We start from the raw sequence: 21,906 nt of genomic DNA, 5'->3' as shown, positions 1-21,906 counted from the left end.
AGACCTGTGAGGCATGCCCATGATGACGTTCTCCACTCCATTCTCAGAGGATTTATCGATGATGGTTTTCAGAGCCGGGATCAGAGACTCACAGCCCTCCAAACCAAAACGCTTCTCTGCAGACCACTTCTTCTGCAGGAACTCCTCAAACCTACACACACACACAGACACACACACACACACACACACACACACACGCACACGCACACACACACAGATTAATAACATATTCCAACAATAATTGGTTCATCCTGTCAATAGATCATGCAGAGACTTTAACCCTTTGATCACCTGGAAGCATGTTTTCTTTAAAAGATCGCCAAAAATCAATTTATCATAGAAGGAAACTGTAAAAACAGTCATTCTCAGAGTCTCAACCTTCCAACAATTCTCAAATGGATCATCAGTTCCGAACATTTCAGTTAGAAAAAGTGATCAAAACAAAGTTTAAAACCGTGATATTTCTGCCAAAATCGCATTATTTCATATCATGTTAAAAATTTTACGGTCAATTGACAAATATTCACTGAAAATCTGTTTACACAGATCAGAGAGCAGAGAGGAGAGGACAGGAGAGGCTGTTTACACAGAGCAGAGAGGAGAGGACAGAAGAGGCTACAAACATGACAATACTTCAATATGTATAATATGTGGAGAAAACTGTTTGTCATTATATCATTATACATATTTTTTGCGTCCTTTTTTGACAATTTTGTGTCTTTTTGTGGTCATTTTTCGTCTTCTTTGTGTCCTTTATTTGTATTTTTGTGTCTTCTTTTGTATTTTTGTGTCTTTATGTGGTCATGTGTCTTTTTGTGGTAATTTTACATCTTTCGTGTGTCTTTTTTGTGTCTTTTTTTGGGTAATTTTGTGTCTGTGACATTCATGACACTTGAGAAGATTCAACTTTATTTCTGATTTCTGTCATTTTAACTGTATGTGGAGATATACAGAAATAAGTGGAGAAAACTGGTTTTACAACATTCAGGACACAAAGTGTTTCCATATAATTTATGTTTTATTCACAATTTTTATAAATAATTGATTGGAGAAATTCAACTTTATACCTGTGTTATTCTGCACAACAACATGTTTGAGTTGTTCTGATTGTGCGGATTCCATAGAGCTGCAGGACTTATAGATTTATAGAGATGTTATATGTTGCAGTGAAACACGAGGACACAGAGAGGAGGATGTGAAAAGAGTAAAAAACTCCCTGAAACAGCTCGTTGGGGTTCAGAGGGTAAAATACATTACTGATGCAGAAAGGCTGATACAGACAGACAGCTTGAGAGACAGAGACGGGTTCATGTTGACCTGGTGGAGCGGACCATGCGGGCCAGCAGCGTCCTCTTCTCCTCCAGAGTGAACTGCATCACTCCGGGAGTCTCAAACTTCTGCCTGATCCACTGACACTGCTCCAGGTCGTTGATGAACATGAACTCCACGCCGATGTGCTGACAGTACGCCATCTGAGGAGACGGAGAGAGTCACAGAGGAGTCCACGAGGAGACATAGTACCCCATCATCCACAGGAAGAACACACAGATATTTATATACACGTTATCACCACACGTGTTGTCCCCTCTTCGCGTGTATGTGTGTTCCTGTGTGTGTGTGTGTGTGTGTGTGTGTGTGTGTACCTCCAGCCGTCTGATGATCTCCTTCAGAGGCAGAGCGCTCTCTGATCCTCCGATGAAGGTCGTGGTCGGCAGACGGAACACCTTGTCCAGGTCGGACTCGTCCAGACCGTAGAAGCCTAAATGTCCCATGATGCACCACAAGAGGGGGGGAGGGGGGAGGTGAGAAGAGGAGGAGTCAGGACGGAGGGAGACGACAGATAGAGATGGACAGACAAACAGGCCGTATGGACAAATGAAAACATGCACATGAGTTAGTTATGGATGAATAAATGAATTATAAAACATGATACGGACGAGATGCAGCGATGATTCAGCAAAACAGAAAGACAGAAAGACAGATAGGAGACAGACAGGGGACATGCAGACAGACAGGAGCAGAAGAAGATAGAGATAAGAGGAGGACAGAGATAGAGACAGAGGACGGGGTGAGGATCAGTTTCGGGGTTAAAACATTAAAAGAGAGAGAGAGAGATACACGTTAGAGTGGTTAATGAGCCGATCAGCAGCTTCACAGCAAACATCAACCTCATTGAACTGGTGTTGTGCAGATATTGTCACTGAGCTGAACCAGGATCACATCGATCTCTGAACTCAAACATCAGATTAAAGAGGAGCAGCATCAGGCTACAGATCAGAGTCTAGACCGCAGCAGAGCAGAGACACACTGACAACTTCATGAGTTTGTTGTTTGTGTCTTACTGTTATTGTTTGTGTTCTCTTTCTGTTGTTGAGCACTTTGTGAGGAGAAAGAGTGTTTGTTGCTTTTGTTTACTCTCACCTGCATCACTATCACTACAATCTGGTAGCTTTATTGTGTCTTTTTTGGTATTTTTGTGTCTCTTTGTGGTAATTTTACTGTCTTTTTTTGTGGTAATTTTCTGCCTCTTTTGTGTCTCCCCTCGTGATCTTTTTACATCTTTTTTGTGTCTTTGTGGTCATTCTGTGTCTTTTTGTTCTAAATTTACATTTTTTTTTTTACATTTTTTTATTTCTTTCAAAATTCTCCATTTCTTTTTTTTCTGAATTTCTATCAAAATGAATTCATTTATTTATTTAAAAATTTCTTATTTTCCAAATTTTTTATCTAAAATTTTAAGTTAATAAAATGTGGATGTCTAAGTTTCCTTCTCAATTATTTTTTTTTATTTCTTCCTTCCATTACTTACTTTTTGTAATTTCTAACAAATGTTTCAAAATTTCTTATTTTCCAAATTTGTATCCAAAGTTTCTAAATGTATCTCTAAGTTTCCTTCTAAATTATTATTTTTTTAATTTCTTTCTATTTTTTAAAATGTATTTCTATTTCTTAAAATTGGTTTCTAATTAAAATGAATGAAGGAACTAAAATATATATAGAATGAAATGAAATAATAAAGGGAAGAAATTCTTTATGATCAGAGCTCAAAGTGTTTTTATGTTGTTTTCTTTTCTCTGCACTGTCATCACCCAGACGATCATCATCTTCATCATCATCATCATCATCATCATCATCATCATCCTGCCAGGTGACCTCCGCTGACCCCTGAGTGTCAGCCGAGGTCACCTGGAAGAGGAGACGGAGGGTGAATTTTTTTTAATAAAACAAAATATTTATAAAATGAGCAGCGTGACTTCATGACAGCGTTATGAACATGAGACATGTTGGAGGATCAACGAAGAGTTAATGTGTCACTTCAAACAGAGTTATGGGATGTTAGTGGAGGAGGAGTCAGGATGGAGAGGAAGGGGGGGGGGGGGGTGTGTGTGTGTGTGTGTGTGTGTGTGTGTTTGTTGGGGAGAATCCAGCGACACCTTAATGTTTCCCACCAATCAGAGCGCTCACACAGGTCACAGAACACCTCAGAAACACCAACAGACCAATCACATGACTGACAGCCAGGCCGGCCAATCACGAAGCAGCATCTCTACAGACAGCAGGTAGGCAGCCGCTCACTCACTTTCCTCACTCCCTGTCCTCCTCCTCCTCCTCCTCTTCCTCCTCCTCCAGGACAGGACGTGAGGAAACATAAAACAGGACAACACTCTCCTCCTCTCTGATAAAACAACGAGCAGCTCCACAGACACAAACTGACAGGTTGGTGACGTTTACCGCTCCGACTGCAGCCGACACTAAACTGTGGCAGGAAGTCTGACTCTGAAACACAACAACAGTTCGTTTACTGCGGCGCCGCAGGACGACCCGCTCACAGCTGCACCACCGACATCACGTCTCTGCTCCAAAACTCACTGAAAATTAGTTTTTCTTTGCCTTAAAAACCTTTACAAAGGGCTGAACACTCAGAGATTCAGCCTGGTCTGAAGTCCAAGAATGAGCCGTGTTTCCATTCACATGTTTTCAGGCATTATGGTACATCAGAGTATATTTAGAAATGATTTTTAACACCGTTGAAGCAGAAACAGCTGCTACTCTGGCAGTCTGTTTAACCCTTTAAAACTGACAGGAGGGCCTGCAATCTTATTGGCATATCTAATCTTATAGGTCAGTTGAATTGCAACCAAATAAGATATTTAGATATAAAACCATTTTACGATTTTGGGTCATTCTACGTCTTTTTCATGGTCATTTTACCTTTTTTTCATTTTACGTCTTTTTTAGGTCATTTTAACAGTTTTTTTTGTCATTTTACACATTTTTTGGTAATTTCATGTCGTTTATTGTCATGTTACATCTTTTTTTGGTCATTTTACATATTTTTTGGGGGGGTAATTTTAAGTCTTTTTATGTCATTTTACACATTTCTTGGGCGGCAATTTTACATATTTTATTGTCATGTTACGTCTTTTTTTGTCATTTTGTGTCTTTTTTTTGTGGTCATTTTACTGGATTTTTTGGGGGGTAATTTTATGTATTTTTTGGGTCATTTTACACCCTTTTTGTCATTATGCATCTTTTTTTTTTTGGTCATTTTATGTCCAGGAGCAGAATTCAGTTTCTTTGTCCACCAGAGTTGGTTTGAGCGTTCACAGCAGCATAAACCAGACGGACCATCAGACAAACAGCAGAGTTGGTTTCAGGAGGACTGAGGTGTGATCATGGGACCACAGGGACCTCTAACCCAACCGTACCACCAGGACACAGAGGAGGAGAAGTACATATAGTATAGTATATACATATATATATATATATAAATCGATAACTTCTGACTAAAGTTCTCTTTGTGAAGCTTTGTTTAATCGCTCCTAACTCTTAAACCATGTGTCCTGTTTCTGTTTCAACGTTTGGATGGAAACACGTCCTGCAGAAGGACAGAGACTGATCCCTGTCAGAGTCGCTACGTTAGAGCTACAGCAGTTAGTGACCGCTCACATATCTTTATTATTATTATTATAATAATAAACACAGTGAGGCTCCAAACAGGAGCAGAATAGAACAGAGAGAAGAGCTGAAAGATTCAAACACAGTGAGAAGGAAAGAAAGACACAGAGCTCTGAACCAGCTGAAACATGACACCAGCTAACAGCTAACAGACTGATTACTGACAGCAGGGAGCTAGCAGCAGCTACAAGCTAACAAAGCTAATGAAGCTAACTCCAGCAGCCGGATCACAGGAGACGATCAGAGTCTGATGTCTCCGTGTCCTGAGGCATTAAAGAAACATTTCACTGAATATCACCGTCTGATTATCAGAGAAACACAAAGTTTCTACAGCAGAGACGACAGACAGGGAGTCTGGGCTCAACATAAAGATGCTTTACTGCATTAATCATAAATAAGTGGATTAAATGATTTGTTAATAGGCTGTTTGTGAATTATACAAGATATATTTAAAATGTTTTTTTGGTCATTTCAGGTCTTTTTGGTCATTTTACGCCTTTTTTTGGTCATTTTTCGTATTTTGGGGGGGGGGGGGGGGTAATTTTACGTGTTTTTTGGTCATTTTACGTTTTTTGTAATTTTACGTCTTTTTTGGGTTATTTTACATCATTTTACATCTTTTTTTGATCATTTTACGCCCTTTTAGTCATACGTCTTTTTTGGTCATTTCATTACTTTTTTCACCGTCTGATTATCAGATTTAACACAAAGTTTCTACAGCAGAGGCGACAGACAGGGAGTCTGGGCTCAACATAAAGATACTTTACAGCATTAATTAAGTGGATGAATCAATTTGTTAATAGGCTGTTTGTGAATTAAACAAGATAGAAACATAAAAAGTAGAGTTGAAATAGTTTGTCAACCTTGTCAGAAAATATCACGGTACACTGTATAAAAAAGTTATATTATTATTATTATAATAATTATTATCATCATCATCATCATCAGTTATAATAACTCTGAGAGAACAAAAACAAGGTAATAATAAAAATATTTAAAAAATGTTTTACATCTTTTTGTCATTGTACGTCTTTTTTTGGTAATTTTACGGTTTTTTTGGGGTCATTTTGCTTATTTTTTGGGGGGTCATTTTACATATTTTTTGGGTCATTTTACGTCTTTTTTTTTGGGGGGGGGGTAATTTTATGTCTTTTTTGGTCATTTTACATCTTTTCTGTTATTATACACCTTTTTTTGGGTCATTTTACTTTTTTAGGTCATTTTACGTCTTTTTTTGTCTTTTTAGTTTTTAATAATCTGATAAACTGGTTCAGAGGTGGTGATAGTGAGTCTGAAGTCTGATATTTGAGACTCCTGCAGAAACAAGTCTGATAAAATCAAAGACAGTGAACTAAATGAAATCTCTCTTTCCTTTCTGAAGTGGTTCTCCGGTGCAGAGACGTCTCCAGGAGCCGAGGACGTCAGAGACATCCTCAGACGTCCTGCAGACGTGACGTGCACACCGCTACGGTACAAACTCTCTCCACTGAGCTGAAACTAGGCAGGGCGAGGGGACACGGCAGCAGCAGCAGCGTGCTGGGGCTCGTACCTCCTACCGTTAGGACTCGCAGCCTCTCCTTGAACACAGCCACGTCTGGAAGGGTCGCCAGCAGGGGGCAGCAGAGGGAGAAACACCCGGACAAGTTACAAACCCGCTCAGGACCCCGACACCCACGGCCACGTTACACCGCCGCCACAACGGCCTACAGCTACAACACCAAACCACGCCGGCCGCATCGCCGCGTCTCCACCTGCTTCTTCATCAGTTTAACCCTTGTGCTGTCTGTATACACCACTAGTTCTCAGAGTAAAAAATGACCCGCCATCACTGAAACCCTGAAATAAAGCAGCTTGATTGTATTTTAAAACCCAAATCTGTTTTGCATGAAACAACCTGTCACTCATCATAAACTGTGTGAATATGGAGGTTTCCCTCTATAATATGCAGAAAAACTGGATTTAATCAGTGGAATTCACTAGTTTTTATTATAGCACACCTGTCATAATTGGTTAAAGTAAGGTATTATTTATATTATTTTTATTGCTAAAGGTAATGCATGGGTGTAAGCATAATTTTTTTAAGCGTTTCTTTATGGTTTTTATGGCATGAAAATGATTTTATAGACAAAATTTATACCCTGTTGGTGTTGAGCAACTAGGGGTGGAACGGTTCACAAAATCCACGATTCGGTTCACGGTTTTGTGGTCACAGTTTTCGGTTCGGTTTGGGATATGTTGATTGTTAGGAAAATCAACAATGTCTTGTATAGCCAGGTTAAAACTGAAAGAAGGAAGCAGTCTGACATTTGATACATCATTGTGACAGTCTTAGGTTAAACGTAGGTGAGATTCTGGCACTGCAAGAGAGGAGACACTGCTAGTTCCAACATGCGCTTCATTTATTTGGCAAACAAAGTTATCTTGAACAAAGAAGCATAGGCCCTCTGCACCTTCCATCCTGTCACTGCTTCTGTCAGTGCTTCAGAGAGATGCTCGCTAGTATGGCTCGCATAAATGGGGCGCGTCTGTAAAACGGAGCTTTTCATCTCCCATTCTGAGGTAATGTAATGGGCAGTCACAGTCAGGAAACTTGCAGTAGCCCTAGAGGTCCATCCATCACTAGTTAGCGCTACAGAGGCTGTGTCAGACAACTCTTTAACAATTCCTTGCTGGGTCTCTTCATAAAGTGCGGTCATTACCGTGTTGCTGATTTTACATCGTGGCTCCAGTGCTTTAATCATAGAGCGGAATCCTGCACCCTGCACTACAGAATAAGACTGCATATCTTTGGCTATGAAAATATCCTACTCCTTTAGCTAGGCATGTCGCCCTGTCTGACTCGTCACCGTGAGGCTGTTTAAAAGCTGCGGTGAGTAGAAGTTACCCCGTGGACTCTCTGCCTCCCCTCCTCGCGCTGCCAATTGTCTCACTGGGATGATGTCTCTGCAGGTGAGCTGACATGTTGGTCGTGTTGCCGTTAGCGTAAAAAACATGTGTTGCACAATGCTTGCACACTGTGGCACTTTTGTCAACAACTTTCTTACCGTGGTCATCGTAGGTCACACTTAATGCAAAGTGGTCCCATACAGCAGACCTACAGGTGCTGCTGGCGCCTCTTCTAACTCTGACTCTTTCCCACTCACCATAACCACACAATTCTCCACAACAACTGACCCAATACTCTAAGGCTGCGGTCGAAAAGTAAAAAAAAATCAGCTCCTAAGTCCTTTCCTAACCACTTTTCCTTAACCTCAATGGAAAACGTCACGAGGTCAAGGAAAGATGAGAAGGAGAATTCATGAGGAGTTAGGAGAAGACGATCGCGGTGTTTAGAGAATCCGACTGCACTTAGACTTAGTCTACGTCATCACGCGACGGCGGATGTTGATGACGTCGTTTCTTCTCGTGACGGTCGGCCTTATATGCTGCTACCGCAAGGAATTGTGGGACGGCATTACCTCCTTTCCTTTCGTAAAGGATGGTCCGGTGTATCCTATGCTAAAGGAGATACTAAAGGAAGCATTGAAGCTCCTTTCCTTAACAGTTAGAGAATTCGAACAGCTCTTATCATGGCGGCTACGATAATACTTCCGGGTCATTTCACTCAGTTAGGAAGGTTCCTAAGCAAATTTGACTATTCGACCGCAGCCTATTTCTATCTGCTACACCCGGCTACACTGCTTCGCTTCTTCCTGTTGTTTACTAGTCGTGGTTGGCTTTAGGCTCAGTACCGCCACCTTCTGCTCTGGACTGTACACGCTTCGCCTATGAGAAAAAGGAGCAGCGCATGAATCGAATGCAACACACACAAATTGAACCGAGACAGTCAAACTGATCAATGTTTTACTTTTTCTCATGGGGTCATTCTAGGAAAAGTCTTTGAATTTCAAGTTGAAAAAAGTTCCTTACGGGGGTTTCCTCTGCTGTTAAACTTAGTGGCGGGTCATTTTTGACCTCCAAGACAACTCAAGGGTTAAAAGTCCAAAATATTGTGTGGTGGAGAGCGAGGGAGGCGGGAACACCATGCTGAGCAGACAGATGCAGCACCACAACCAGCCCCCCCACTCTGAGTGGGGAAGGTCCCAGACAGGAAGCCATTCTGCACCATCACCTCCAACACCGACGCCTCAACGAACCAGAACCAAAGCTCAGAAACAAGTTCCACACGGTGTCAGGATTCAGAGTCAGTTAGCACGAGCTAAAGCTAATAAGCAGTTAGTCAGAGACAGACACAGACCAGGTCCCAGCACAGAGACAGACCAGGTCCCAGCACAGAGACAGACCAGGTCCCAGCACAGAGACAGACCAGGTCCCAGCTGGCACAAATCCAGCATGACAAGACAACGATGACACAAAATAAAGTGAATAAAGAATCGGTTATTGTGCTGAAGTAAATCTGATCTGATCCGTCAATAGTTCAGTCAGTCAGTCAGTTTGGTTTTAAGAGCTTTTAATCGGAGCACCAGAAGCATTTTTTCAGGGTTTTTTTTTACCGTTTCTGCAGCTGGATTAATAACAGATTGTTGCTGGGATAAAGAACGGAGATGTCATCTCCAATTTTTGAGGCAACAAGTTTACAGAAATAATAACTGCTAATCTCAAATAACTTTTGTCTTTGAAAATCAAACAATGAATATATTAATTCTACGTGTCTAAGTGTGGACTGAAACTACTTCCAAACAGAAAACGACTCAAACATCTTCTCCACATGTACACAGGATTTATTTTGAAATAATTTTTTTCTGCCTTTGTGATGACTAAGAAAGGAAGGTTTTGTTAAACTCACATCCAGGTGAAGACAGAGTATATACAGAAATACTTAAGTTGAATTTAATACCTTTTAATAGCTTCAGAATATTTTTTTTAATACCAACACGACATTGATGTGCAATTGTAGCGGCAAACTTTTTAACTTCAGTGTTGGAGATAACTAATTATAAAGCAACTGATTCATTTTTTACATTTTTCTGTTAGGGTTATTTATCCTCTGGATAGTGTGAGCGTGTAAATATCAATCAGCAATTTAGAAAGCATAGAAGATGACACTCTACTGCAAAACTAGCTTTAGAACCAGAGTTTCCAACAGGATTTTATCAGACTATGATGACGGGTCCCGAACAAAGTAGGGGGGTAGTAGACGTTTTTTGCCCTAAAAGCCTAAATTTGGTGCCTCTCGCAGACCCTAATGCCACTATTCCATCTTAATCATTGCATATTTTAATCAATTATTGTAAAGGAGAATAAGGGTTCTTCTGTTTTATTCAAGGCATATTATTTTGACAGTATTCTTGTAAATTCTGTGGTGGTCTCAGTTAACACATTCATGTGCTCTTATTTTGAAAGCTACATGTTTGCTTCTATTTTGAAGGCGGATCTAACACGTTAATTCAATATTTACAACTTCATTCTCATAATCATTGCATATTTTAATTAATTATTGTAAAGGAGAATACGGGTTCTTCTGTTTTATTCAAGGCATATTATTTTGACAGCATTCTTGTAAATTCTGTGGTGGTCTCAGTTAACACATTCATGTGCTCTTATTTTGAAAGCTACATGTGTTTGCTTTTATTTTGAAGGCGGGTCTAACGTGTTCTTACCGTAACACTTAGTAAAAACAAGCACCGGGAAAACTAGTGGAGGCTGACTGGCAGAAGTGTGCTTTGTTCTCTTCCATCCACTCTAACAGGCAGTCTGACCCATATACCGTCTATGGTGAAACCTCACTCAGAAACTGGAGTAACGCTAACAGAGTGCTTGTGCTGCCACGGTTGTTATAACATCTCAAGTTTTTCCTGTCGTGGCAGTAAAAAAATAAAACAAACACAAATAATTTCATTTACTTCCTTTTAAAACCCTGCGGCACGCCTGGAAGATGTGTTGATGTGACATTCTCTGCTCACTGGGATTAGTGTTTTAAATTAACACGCTTCAGATGTTACTGAGGAACTACAGAACTCTTTTTCCTTCCCTCAGCCTGACGTGTGACAACTTCACATGGAACCTTAAGGTTCCCCTTTAAACACGGAGACACAGAGCCGAGCAGCTGGACACGAGGCCAACACTGAAGCACAAGCCGACGAGCAGAAACACGTCCACACCGGAGATGCTGCTGATTGTTCCTTTAATCCACAACACCTCCGGGCCAAATCTATTAGTGGAAAACTGAATCCAATTAAGATATTTCTCTCCACGAACCTCCCAAACAGCCTGACCAAGTCAGAAACATTCACTGTTTCACACAAGCAGGTTGGACTGAAAGAACACAAGCAGGTGTTCAGCCTTTACATTTACACATTTGTTGAATAGCAGAAGGTTCCAGTAAGAGAGTGGAGCGGATCAGATCATATATGGAAGGTTTTGTGCACTTTATGACTAAAGCATGAAACTTTCTCTGTGGTTTCTATAGACCATGACGTTTACTTTCAGACGTGGAGGCATTTCAGAATTGATAGTCTTACAATTCCATGTAACAAGTCCAAGTCTTTACCTTTATACCTTTATTAGAACAAAGTTGCAATTTTGGCAAAGAAGTTTATTTTCAGACATGGAGGCATTTCAGATTTGACCCCTGGTGCTAGGCAGAAGGCAACACATTACAGGCTGTTAAATTTCAATATTGTTTTCCATTTTGCAGGCATACAAGTGGTAAACATCAATTATGTTTTATGTAAATGCTCTTATTACACATAGACTGCACAGAACTACTGCAAAATATGATTTTAATTCTACTATAATATACATATTTAATATATTAAATATTCAAAAAGGAGGGAACCCACACAAAAACACCCAAAAAGCTTTCAATTGCATTTTTCTAATGTGTTAGCCTGCCACATAATTACAGGAATTCTGTCTTCTACAGTTTTGTTAATGAAGTTATTAGCCAGAATTCTATTCTGGCTAATTACTTGATTTACTTGACTTGATGGGGTTGAACCAACATCATAAACATGACATAAAATTCCATGTAACAAGTCCAAGTCTCTACCTTTATACCTGAAAAAAATGCCCATATACCTGTAGGGTACAGAGCACCGCTGGCCAAATTGAGGCTTTGAACTAATTTTTGTGACGGGACTAAACTGCCCTACAGAGTCTAACTGCAGTAACTACGCAAAGGGTAAAACTGAAAAACTGCTTTCAAGTTTTTAAAAAAAGTTTTTTAACTGGCTAGCCAAATGGGTTATAGGTAGGTAAGTGATATGACACCTATTTCTGCATGTATTGATTATGTCATTTTTATGCTCGAAAATCATGACGATTTATTTGACAATAGTAATGCAGAAACAGAACGCTGCAACTATAATGTTGTTGTCTTCTTTCAGCTTTTACATTTTGTTTTCAGTGAAGAAACATTTTCATACTGATTTTGTTATGTGTATTTAACAACTCTTTTCAAAGATTTGTGTTTAGACTTATTATAAAGTAATGTTATATTTTAGTCTTAATATCTGTTGTTACTGCAATTTTTATGTTATTATTTCTCTGAAATAAAGCAAAATTTAAATCTAAAACTTTGTCACAAGATAAAACAGAAATCAAGGATTAACTCATTTTTTAGTTATAACTCAATTTCGACCAAACATGTAGTTACTGCAGTAGGGCAGTATGGCTGATGGAGCAAAAGTATCTTTATTAGAACAAAGATATACATGGTTATAGTGCAGAGTGATGGGGCAAAAAATGGAAAAATGCAATACTGAGGTCACCAGAGGTCAAATACAAACTGCCTCCACGTCTAAAATGCAACCTTTGGAAATGTAGATTAGATGCTGAAACCTTCATGCTTTAGTCATAAAATGCACAGTGCTTATCTGGCCCATTAAGATTACTGAGCCATTAAAATAAACAGTATAATGAGTTGGATTAACGTTTGTCGTGTATGAGAAAGTTCCTGTAAAGTTTCGGACACACTACTCGTACAGGAGAACGTGCAGCAGTTTGCAGAGACATTTATTGTGCAGAAGAAGAAGAGAAAGTTCTCCTGGTGCACAACAGAGTGAGGCGAGCCGACAGAGGGACAGAGGGAGAACAGACGTGGTGCTTCTCTAACGGGCAGCTCCTCACCCAGCTTGTCCGAGGACGTGATAATGTCAGTGGGGACACACGAGTCCAGATCGGCGTCCATGATGCCGAGGGGGTCCAACTGGGCCACATGGTGCCCTCGGATCTACAGGGAGGGACAACAACACAGAGCCCACCCAGGACAGGAGGAGGAGGAGGGGATGGAGGAGACAGGACGGAGCGAAGTGAAGGAGAAGAGGAGGAGCAGACATGCAGCGGAGTAACCGGAGAAGCAGGATGGAAGTAAAACAAAGATTCAGAAAAGGAGGAACGCCGAAAAAGATCAACGACCAAACAGGATTTAAGACAAAACAAGAGAGAGGAGGAGAGAGGAGAGGGGGGAGAGGAGGACAGAAGAGGAGGAGAGGAGAGAGGAGGAGGCAGAGGAGGAGAGAGGAGGAGAGAGGAGAGAGGAGGAGGAGGAGGGAGGGAGGGTGGGAGGGAAGAGCAACATTAACACCAAGCAGGCAGCAGTTTGTTTGTTCAGTCAGTTCTGGCGCTCTCACCGACGTCCTGGAAGCCGGTATTCACCGGAGCATCATCAAAATTCACACAGCTGATTCCCAGAGGATCCAGCTGGGCATTGTGATGCCCCATCACCTGCACACACCCAGCACACACACACACACACAGCTGGTTATCAGCACTGACACACCTGACAAGAAGGCCGGTGCCTGGAGGTCTACAGGGGTCCACATGGAGCCGAGCCAGAACCTGAACCAGGAGCCTCACGTATCAACGATGCGTACGCTGTTTTTTTTCAAACACGCCATATGTATGAAAAGTGAACTTGTCATGAGAATGTCCTGAGGCACCGCAAACGTTTGTCTGGAGGAAGCTTCTGTCTTTTATGCTCTATTTAAAACGTGTTTCATATCTAAACTAAAACCACACCAACTGGCTTTGTGTTTATGGTTTATAGCTCTCGGACAATGGAGGAAAAATGCCGTTTTCCATCCTGAATAACCCGTTCTGAATATGAGGGGATAGATGATGTTTATCATATATTATTATATTTTATATTTCACCTGCGAACCGCTGCTTACTTGTGCAATAATAGTATGTTGAAGTCAGTATGTTTTTAAGTCTGTCTATTTTCTCTCTATATAATCGCTGACTGTTTCCCCTTTGGTTTAGCATGGAGGTATGTGTGAAACCCTTCCAGAATAAGTCAGGTGTGGTGCATATTTGATCTCGTAGGTGATGATTAATTGGGACAACAAGGTATAGGCAGAGTGTGGCTTATAAACTGATGATTTTGGCACGCATTACGCACTGTCTGCTCTGCCGGTTTTGAAGAAATTCAAACTCAGATCACGGAGATCACCACGTCCACCTCGCGCGCAGTGTGATCTTGCATACGTACTTTTCTAGTTTTGGGAGTACGCCATCTTTCAGTATGAAAGCTACGCACTCTTTGATACATGAGGCCCCGGGTCCTGCTGAGACCTGCTCCTGCAGGTCCAGCTGAGCTCCTGCTCATTAGTTCAGGTCTGGAGTCTTTTTAAAATCTGTTATTTATGGAGGATTCAGTTAGACACGTGAAGACCTCCAGGAGCACCTCAGCTTTCTCCAAACAGAAAAACAGCTAAAGGAGTTCAGACGTCTTTTTATATTCTAACTTCTGTTTTCATCACAAACACGTCTGTCTGTATTGCAAACCTTTGAATTAATTAAACATCACTCATAGATTAATTTTAGAAAACACTTTAGGGTTGAGAAACTCTGAACTCCATCGTAGTATAAATTGTAGCAATTATACAATAATAACTACATTTTAAAAGATCTCCTACAGATTCAGACACACAAACACAGTTTCAGTTTCAGCTGGCTGCACTGAGCTCCTGCAAGGACTGAGGACAAACACACAAGTTAAATATCACATTACATGGATGATATAAAAAATATTTTTTTATTCATGCATTTTTCACTAAACAACACTCAATGTTAAAAACAAAATCTGCAGAAATGGATTGATGCATCAAATTATATTATTAAACAGAGCAAACTAAAAACTGAACTTTTAAAGTCCAGTCTGCATCAGAGACTCCTGTCAACAAAGTAAAGTCTACGTTTTAACCATCATCATCTCAAATTTATTATTTATTTTACAAGATAACGTTTTAATAATTCACAAGGAAGTACAAAGGGAAATCAGAAATTATAAAGAGCATTTCTTCTCAACAGAAATATGTTTGAGTCTTCGACTCTTCTCCTCTCAGATTCTCTCGTCTACGTTGGGAGCAAAAACTTTTATTTAAAGAGCTGAAACAACATTATATCCCTTTAATATGACCCCTTTAAAACCAAGTTCACCAAAAAGTCAAAAACTAAATCTGGACAAATAAAACCAACAAACATCCTAAAAAAACGTCCATAAAGCCAGTTAGAAAATCATAAAAAGAGATTAAATATGAACTAAAAACTCATGTAATTCATAATAATATTATTCTGTCGTGTAGTGTGTGTGTGTGTGTGTACCTGGTAGGCCCTGATGAGGGACTGGACGGCCAGGTGATCCTCCACCAGCTTCTCCACGTTGGGCTGAGCTCCGACCAGAGAGGAGAGCTGAGGAGCTGCAGACAGACCCAGAGGAGACTGGTAGGCTGCTCCGGGGGGAGCACCGGCATTAGCGTTCCTAAAAAATACATCCCACGACTGGACCACGAGGAGGAGGAGGAGGAGGAGAGAGGGAGGAGGAGAAGGAGATTTTCTGTGAATATTTGTCAGGTGACCGTTGGTCTCAGCAGAATCAATCATGTCTTCTCAGTGTCTCTGAGGAGCAGAATTTAATGTTTTTAACAGGATCTGGTTAGTGCAAACACATTAATTTAAATGACACATGGAGAATAAAGAGACTCTGACACAAATATCAAAATTAAACACAAGTTTGGTCACTTTTTATAAAATGTATATGTGACTGTTTTTACAGTTTCTTTCTATGTATCTACCTTTCTGTGTATTTTTGCTGCAAACAGACTTTTCAGAGCTGGGTTTTGGTTCAGAGGGTTAATGTGAGCTGAGAACAGCATGTCACGTCTGTATGAGTCAGGCTGTCTCAGGCCTTGCTCAACAGCTGTAAACATTTCTGTCTTCAGACATGATTGAACAACATGAATTACGATGTCTACTCAGCCCTAAACCATAGGAGGGTCAAACAGGAAGAGGAGCTGCTCTACCCTGACTCTCTGCAGGAGAAACTCACATTTATACATATATATATACACTACTCACAATAAGTGAGGGATATTGTTATTTACATGAGTGCTTTTCCTATTTGGTCTGAATTTAACTTTAATGAAATAAGTAATAGTTCCCTTTGATATTATTATTAATGAATGAGAAGAAGCACAATTTTCATTAGTGCAATATTTATTACCCCAACAATTTAAACAATAACAAAGATAGCCCCAAATAACCAAAAGTCAGTCCGTGGCCTAGAGGTTAGGAATCGGGCTTGTAACTGGAGAGTTGCTGGTTCGAATCCCGGTACTGACAGGTCTAGGACTGAAGTGCCCTTGAGCAAGGCACCTAACCCCCCTGCACAGCTCCCTGGGCGCAGTAATGTGCTGCCCACTGCTCCTTGCATGGTGTGTTCACTTGTGGGTAAAAAAAGGATGGGTTAAATGCAGAGGTTGAATTTCCCCATTGTGGGATTAATAATAAAGTACGGTTCTCTTCTTCTAAAATAATTTTAAAAACAACTCAATAGAGGTAGGTTAAAAAGTCAAGTTTATCATTTGTAGGCCTTTCCGAATAAAAACGTTTTCAGCTTGACAGCGATGTCTCATCCTCCTTACTAGCCTCATGATGTTGTTCTGAGGCAATGCGTTCCACTCCACAAGTTCTACACGCAGTTCTGCCAGGTCACGTGGGGGTGGGGTACGAGCATCCACTCGCTGCTTCAGCTGGTCCCAGACCTGCTCTATGGGGTTCAGGTCAGGGGACATTGCTGGCCAAACCACGATGTGGTGGAGCATCGTCATCCATGAACAGAAAATTGGGGATGTGCTGGTGGAATTGGGGGATGATGATGGGTTCTATGATGTCTCTGAGGTAAGAACGTGCAGTGACTGAGCCATCTACAATCACCAAATCTGTTTTGCGCTGACTGGTGATGCCTGCTAAAGTTGTAGTTAGATGAGAAAGAGAAGCATGCAGCCTGTTTTCTCTGTGTTACATGTTTCCACTGTGTGACTCATGAGTCCAGAATGAGCTGAGGAACCACAGACTCTCCGCCCTGTTCATAAACTCTCAATCCACTCCCCACGATCAAACACATCTCTGCCTGCTGCTGCACAGACAAATGCATGTGAACGGTTTTCCACATATCAGTACATCAGTAAGGAGACTGCTCCCAAACTGTTCCATTACACTGTACCGGTCGCTGTGGATCATAAGGATCTTAGGACTTCTCCCTGACTGATAATATTTCTGCAGACACTTCTAATCTGGATCCACACAGAGCAGAAGTCCTCTGAGCTGACATAAAGATTCACATCCTGTTTGTTCCAGCTCATATTTCAGCCTCATAGTGAAACAGACCATTCTTTGGGAGCAGTCAGTTCCTCTCTGCACCACAGAAAAACAAGAGTTTAAAAAACAACTTTCAAAGTGATTTTTGGGTGATTTTATTCCTAACTCCACTCACCTATCAGGCTTTTACTCTGTACAGGACATGTTGGACCCCTTAAGTTGTGCCTCTAAGACAAAGAGGTGAGTGGAGGATGCAACTGCTACTCTTATTATTGTTCTGAGGCACCTAGAGGGACATTTCATCTGCTTTTAATTGTATTCAGCCACATGTTGTTGTGCACAGGCTTTTATCTAATTCTAACTTGGATTTTAACAGTGTGTTGGCTCACTGACTTTTTAACAAATAAAGTCCTATTCACCTGGACCCTCTGAGACCTATCTAGTAACTGTTCATCTTCCACTGGAGCCCCTCAGGGCTGAGTTTTGTTCCCTCTCTTATTTGTCCACTAATGACTGTCAGAGTAATCATGCATCACGTCTGGTCCTTCAGTACCCAGAGGACTCCGTTATTGTTAGTCTTCTGCAGGGTTCTGAACATGATCATGGCCCAGTACTTAATGAATATGTTAACTGGTGTGACCAGTCCTTCCTCCAGATAAAAGTAGCCAAGACTAAAGAGATGGTCGGCCCTGTGTGACTAAAGCGGAGCCAGTGGCAGCAGTGCAGCAGAATAAATATCTGGCCATTGTCCTGGATGACAATCTGACATTTGATGCAAACACTGATGGTAGATGTAAAAACGTGAACCAGCGTCTGTTCTTTTTAAGAAAGCTGCAGAGTTTTGATGTAGACGGGACTCAATGAAAATGTTTTTATTTTATTGAGTCTGCAAGTTCCTTGAATGTTATCTGTTTTGGACATCTCAGTCTTAAAAACAAAAACAACATAGATAAAATGATCAGGCTGTGTTGTAAAACTGGTGTTTGCCTTAAAAATCTTCAGCAGCTATATGAAGAAAGGCTCATCTCTAAGGCTCAGACCTTTGTTTCTGACTCTATTAACCCCTTGCATGCTGAGTTCCAGCTGCTTCCTTCAGGGTGAAGGTTTAGTTTCTCTAAATGCAGCACCAACAGGTCCAGGTTCTCTTCTGTCCCATCTGCTAACGCCACTCTAAACAACCAATGATATCAGAACGTTATGCTTCTATAATCCTTCTGGATTTAACAGTGAGCGACAACTATGAACTGTGTTGTTTGAACTATTGCACTGTGTTGTTTGAACTATTGCTATTTGTCTTATACTACTGTCTGTCAATCAAATTGCCCCTCTGGGTAGGGGTGTGCCATATCTTATCGTTCACGATAATATCGGTATATTTTTTTCATGGTTAAAAAAAATGCATATCATGATATTGGCAACATTCCTACTTCTTGATGTAGTGGCGTAAGGTTAACATTAGCTAACAATTAAAGTTGTTTTAATCACAAAAAGCTACTTACTCTCTGTCGCTAAACACATGCAGCTTTCAAAATAAGAGCACAGTGTTTTAACAGAATCCACCACAGAACTTACAAGAAGACTGTCAAAATAAGATGCCTTAAATAAAACATACAAGAACCTTTATTCTCCTTTACAGAATGTCATTAAAATATGCCCCCGGAACCCCCTTAATGGTTATTTTTATTATTTTCTCATACATTTTTTTTTGCATTTGGCAACGGTTCAGGTTTGCACTTCACACTACATTTTAGATTTTTATTTATTTATACAGACTAAAAAAAAACATATTTTCTATATCTTTTTAAGTATTTCCTAATATCGTCAAGAATATCGTTATCGCAAAAATAGCCTGAAATATCGTGATATTCTTTTAGGGCCATATTGCCCACCCCTACCTCTGGGACATTAAAGTTTTACCTTACCTGTGGATAAACAGAATAAAGTCTCAGTCAGAGCTGAACTTCTGCTCTGCCTTTAATACGTGACGTCTCTTTAAACTATCAGCTGACGCGCTTGTTTTCTCTCATCACACTCATGTTAAACCAACACACCAGCAGCTCCGACTGTAAACTGACACATATTAAACACGTACGCCATCATTCCAAACCGCTGCGTTCATGTTCACTAGGAAAAATTTGCATTTGTTCCACAAAATGCAGAGAAAAGAAACCCTGCAGCCACAGGACCAACTCTCTCCTTGACTGCTCTGTGCAGCAGAGTTTGGATTGATAAACACAGTTTACTACAGCAGCAGTCAGCTGATTAATTTACAACTTTATTCTGGTAATTAATTCAACATTTTAGACTTTATTCTGGTAATTAATTCTATATTTTAGATGTTATTCCTGTAAATAATTAAATATTTACCACTATTCTTCTCAGAATTAAAAATTTTTTTCTTCCTCTATATGTGGCCCTGATACTCTGTCGTAAGCAATCACACAATCACTTCTAAAAAGTATTTTATCATTGTGATAGTGAAACAGAAGAACTTGAACCGGCCCTCCTGCTGCCGGTGGACTAAGTGGAATATGGAAACTTTAAAAGGCATCAACAGCTACACATGCAAATGATTCAAACCATCGCTGACTGTCAGTTAAAGGGACCATCAGCTGAAGCCTGGTGCCACTAACAGCTTCCTCTGCAGACTGCTGCTGTCATCTCATCATCACGCCACTAAATTCATCTTACAGTTAGAAAAGTTCAGCTGTAAGACAACAACATTTACAGCTTTATCATAAACATAATTTATAACCATAAGCTGGGATGTTTCTGATAATGAATGATTCAGGGAGCTCCTATATTGTTTCCTCTCTGTGGGTGGTTTGTGATGTTGCCATGGTAACCTGGTGAACATCGTGGGCAAGTAGAGAAAAAAAGTTGAAGCATGTCGGCCGTCGTGTTCACATGGAGACAATAACAGCTCGCACACGCACACACACACACACACACACACACACACACAGAGGATGATTTATTTATCTGTTATTGCCAGTATCTAGTTCTCCCCTTTTCTATTTTCTCTCTATATGAAATTTAATTTTACTGTTTATCTGTTTTTATTTCATTTACTTGATTCTTAGTAACGTCATCCACCCTGTTATTGTCTCGTGTACTTGTATAATTTCTACTTTTTTTCCACTATACATGGATGAGAGAAGGCACAGTATGTTTACAGGGTGACGAATGCGACAGCTGGGGGCGACTGAGACTCCTTTTTCTTCTCCCTTTTATTTGTTGTTGCCTTTCTTACTTTTTTTGTAGCAAGGTCAGTCGTGAGCTACTTGAAGTCATTTAGGTTTGGATGGTGGTCAGTTTTCCTATTTGCTGTGATATCTTTGTGAATATAGAGAGCGCTTGTATGTTGTTTTGATAAAAATCAATAAAAATCTATTTTTAAAAAATGTAAAAAAAAAAAAATAAAAAAATATACATTTAATATAAAGGCATTTCAGCCAAAACATCTCTAATTTGACATTTTCTGTTTCTGTCACATCTGTTGTTATAAAGGCCGTTATGAGCCTGATGAAGACTCAGATGTGTCTGTCAGAGTTCAGCTGCAGCTGAGCCGATAACAGCAAGGACACAGTGTGTGATCTTTACATAACAACTGTGACATGTAACATGACTCACTCACACACACACACACACACACACACACACACACACTATATGACCTTCATGCTCACCTCCACAGCTACAAGCTACAGATTACCAGAAATATTAAACATTTTCTTTCAAACCTGAGGCAGAAAACTGAAACATCTAAATGATTATTAATGCAAAATAAATGCAAATATGAATACATTTGAACTATTACTGGTATATAAACTCTTAAGGTGTTGTTAATATCTGGATGAAGAGGATTCATCAGACTCCAGCTGTCAGATTAACATGTATATGAAAGTTATTTTTAACTGGAACAACATTAAGAAGTAGGATTATCCAGATTAAAATCCTTTTTCTAAAACTCGTTTTTAATTAACATTTCTCGCCTGTTCTTCAGTAGATCTAGATCAGTAACAGATCTCCAACATGAATGTTGGATTTTCAATAGAAGTATTGTTGTTATTGTCTTACAGATGATATTTAAAGCATCACATGGGAGCTTCTGCACTGACTTTAAGTAGTGGAGATAAAACATTTATTCCTGACCGTTAACTGTGCAGAGAATAACTCTCGACCCTGACACTTGTCTGAAGGAGAGCGGAGTGTTTAAATGTTTTCAGAGCGCCCTCCCTCCCTCTCCGTCATGTGACCGAGCTTCCAGCAGCTATTATTAGTCCGCCTGTCCTTTAAGAATCAGTTAAAATGTGTGGGTGTCCCTGAAGGCACCGCCAGCTGTACAGCACGTCACCTTCATGTCACGCTGAGAGGTCGGAGGGGAAATAAAGTGGGATTCTG

At 40.3% G+C, this 21,906-nt stretch overlaps 1 protein-coding gene across 1 annotated transcript in view; it reads right to left on the bottom strand.

Moving 5' to 3' along the window:
* The window catches only part of ogdha (oxoglutarate dehydrogenase a), a 48,470-nt gene that overhangs the window by 19,170 nt on the left and 7,394 nt on the right, over positions 1 to 21,906 (bottom strand). Inside the window, 5 exon segments of the mRNA XM_059336204.1 lie at positions 5 to 151; positions 1,318 to 1,472; positions 1,644 to 1,759; positions 13,030 to 13,132; positions 15,508 to 15,684. Coding sequence (XP_059192187.1) covers positions 5 to 151; positions 1,318 to 1,472; positions 1,644 to 1,759; positions 13,030 to 13,132; positions 15,508 to 15,684 — 698 coding nt within the window.

The sequence above is a fragment of the Centropristis striata genome, chromosome 7 (assembly GCF_030273125.1).
Source record: "Centropristis striata isolate RG_2023a ecotype Rhode Island chromosome 7, C.striata_1.0, whole genome shotgun sequence".
In the NCBI taxonomy this organism is placed as follows: Eukaryota; Metazoa; Chordata; class Actinopteri; order Perciformes; family Serranidae; genus Centropristis; species Centropristis striata.
Note: the sequence above shows the minus strand (reverse complement) of the source record. Positions and strands in the feature narration are given on the sequence as shown.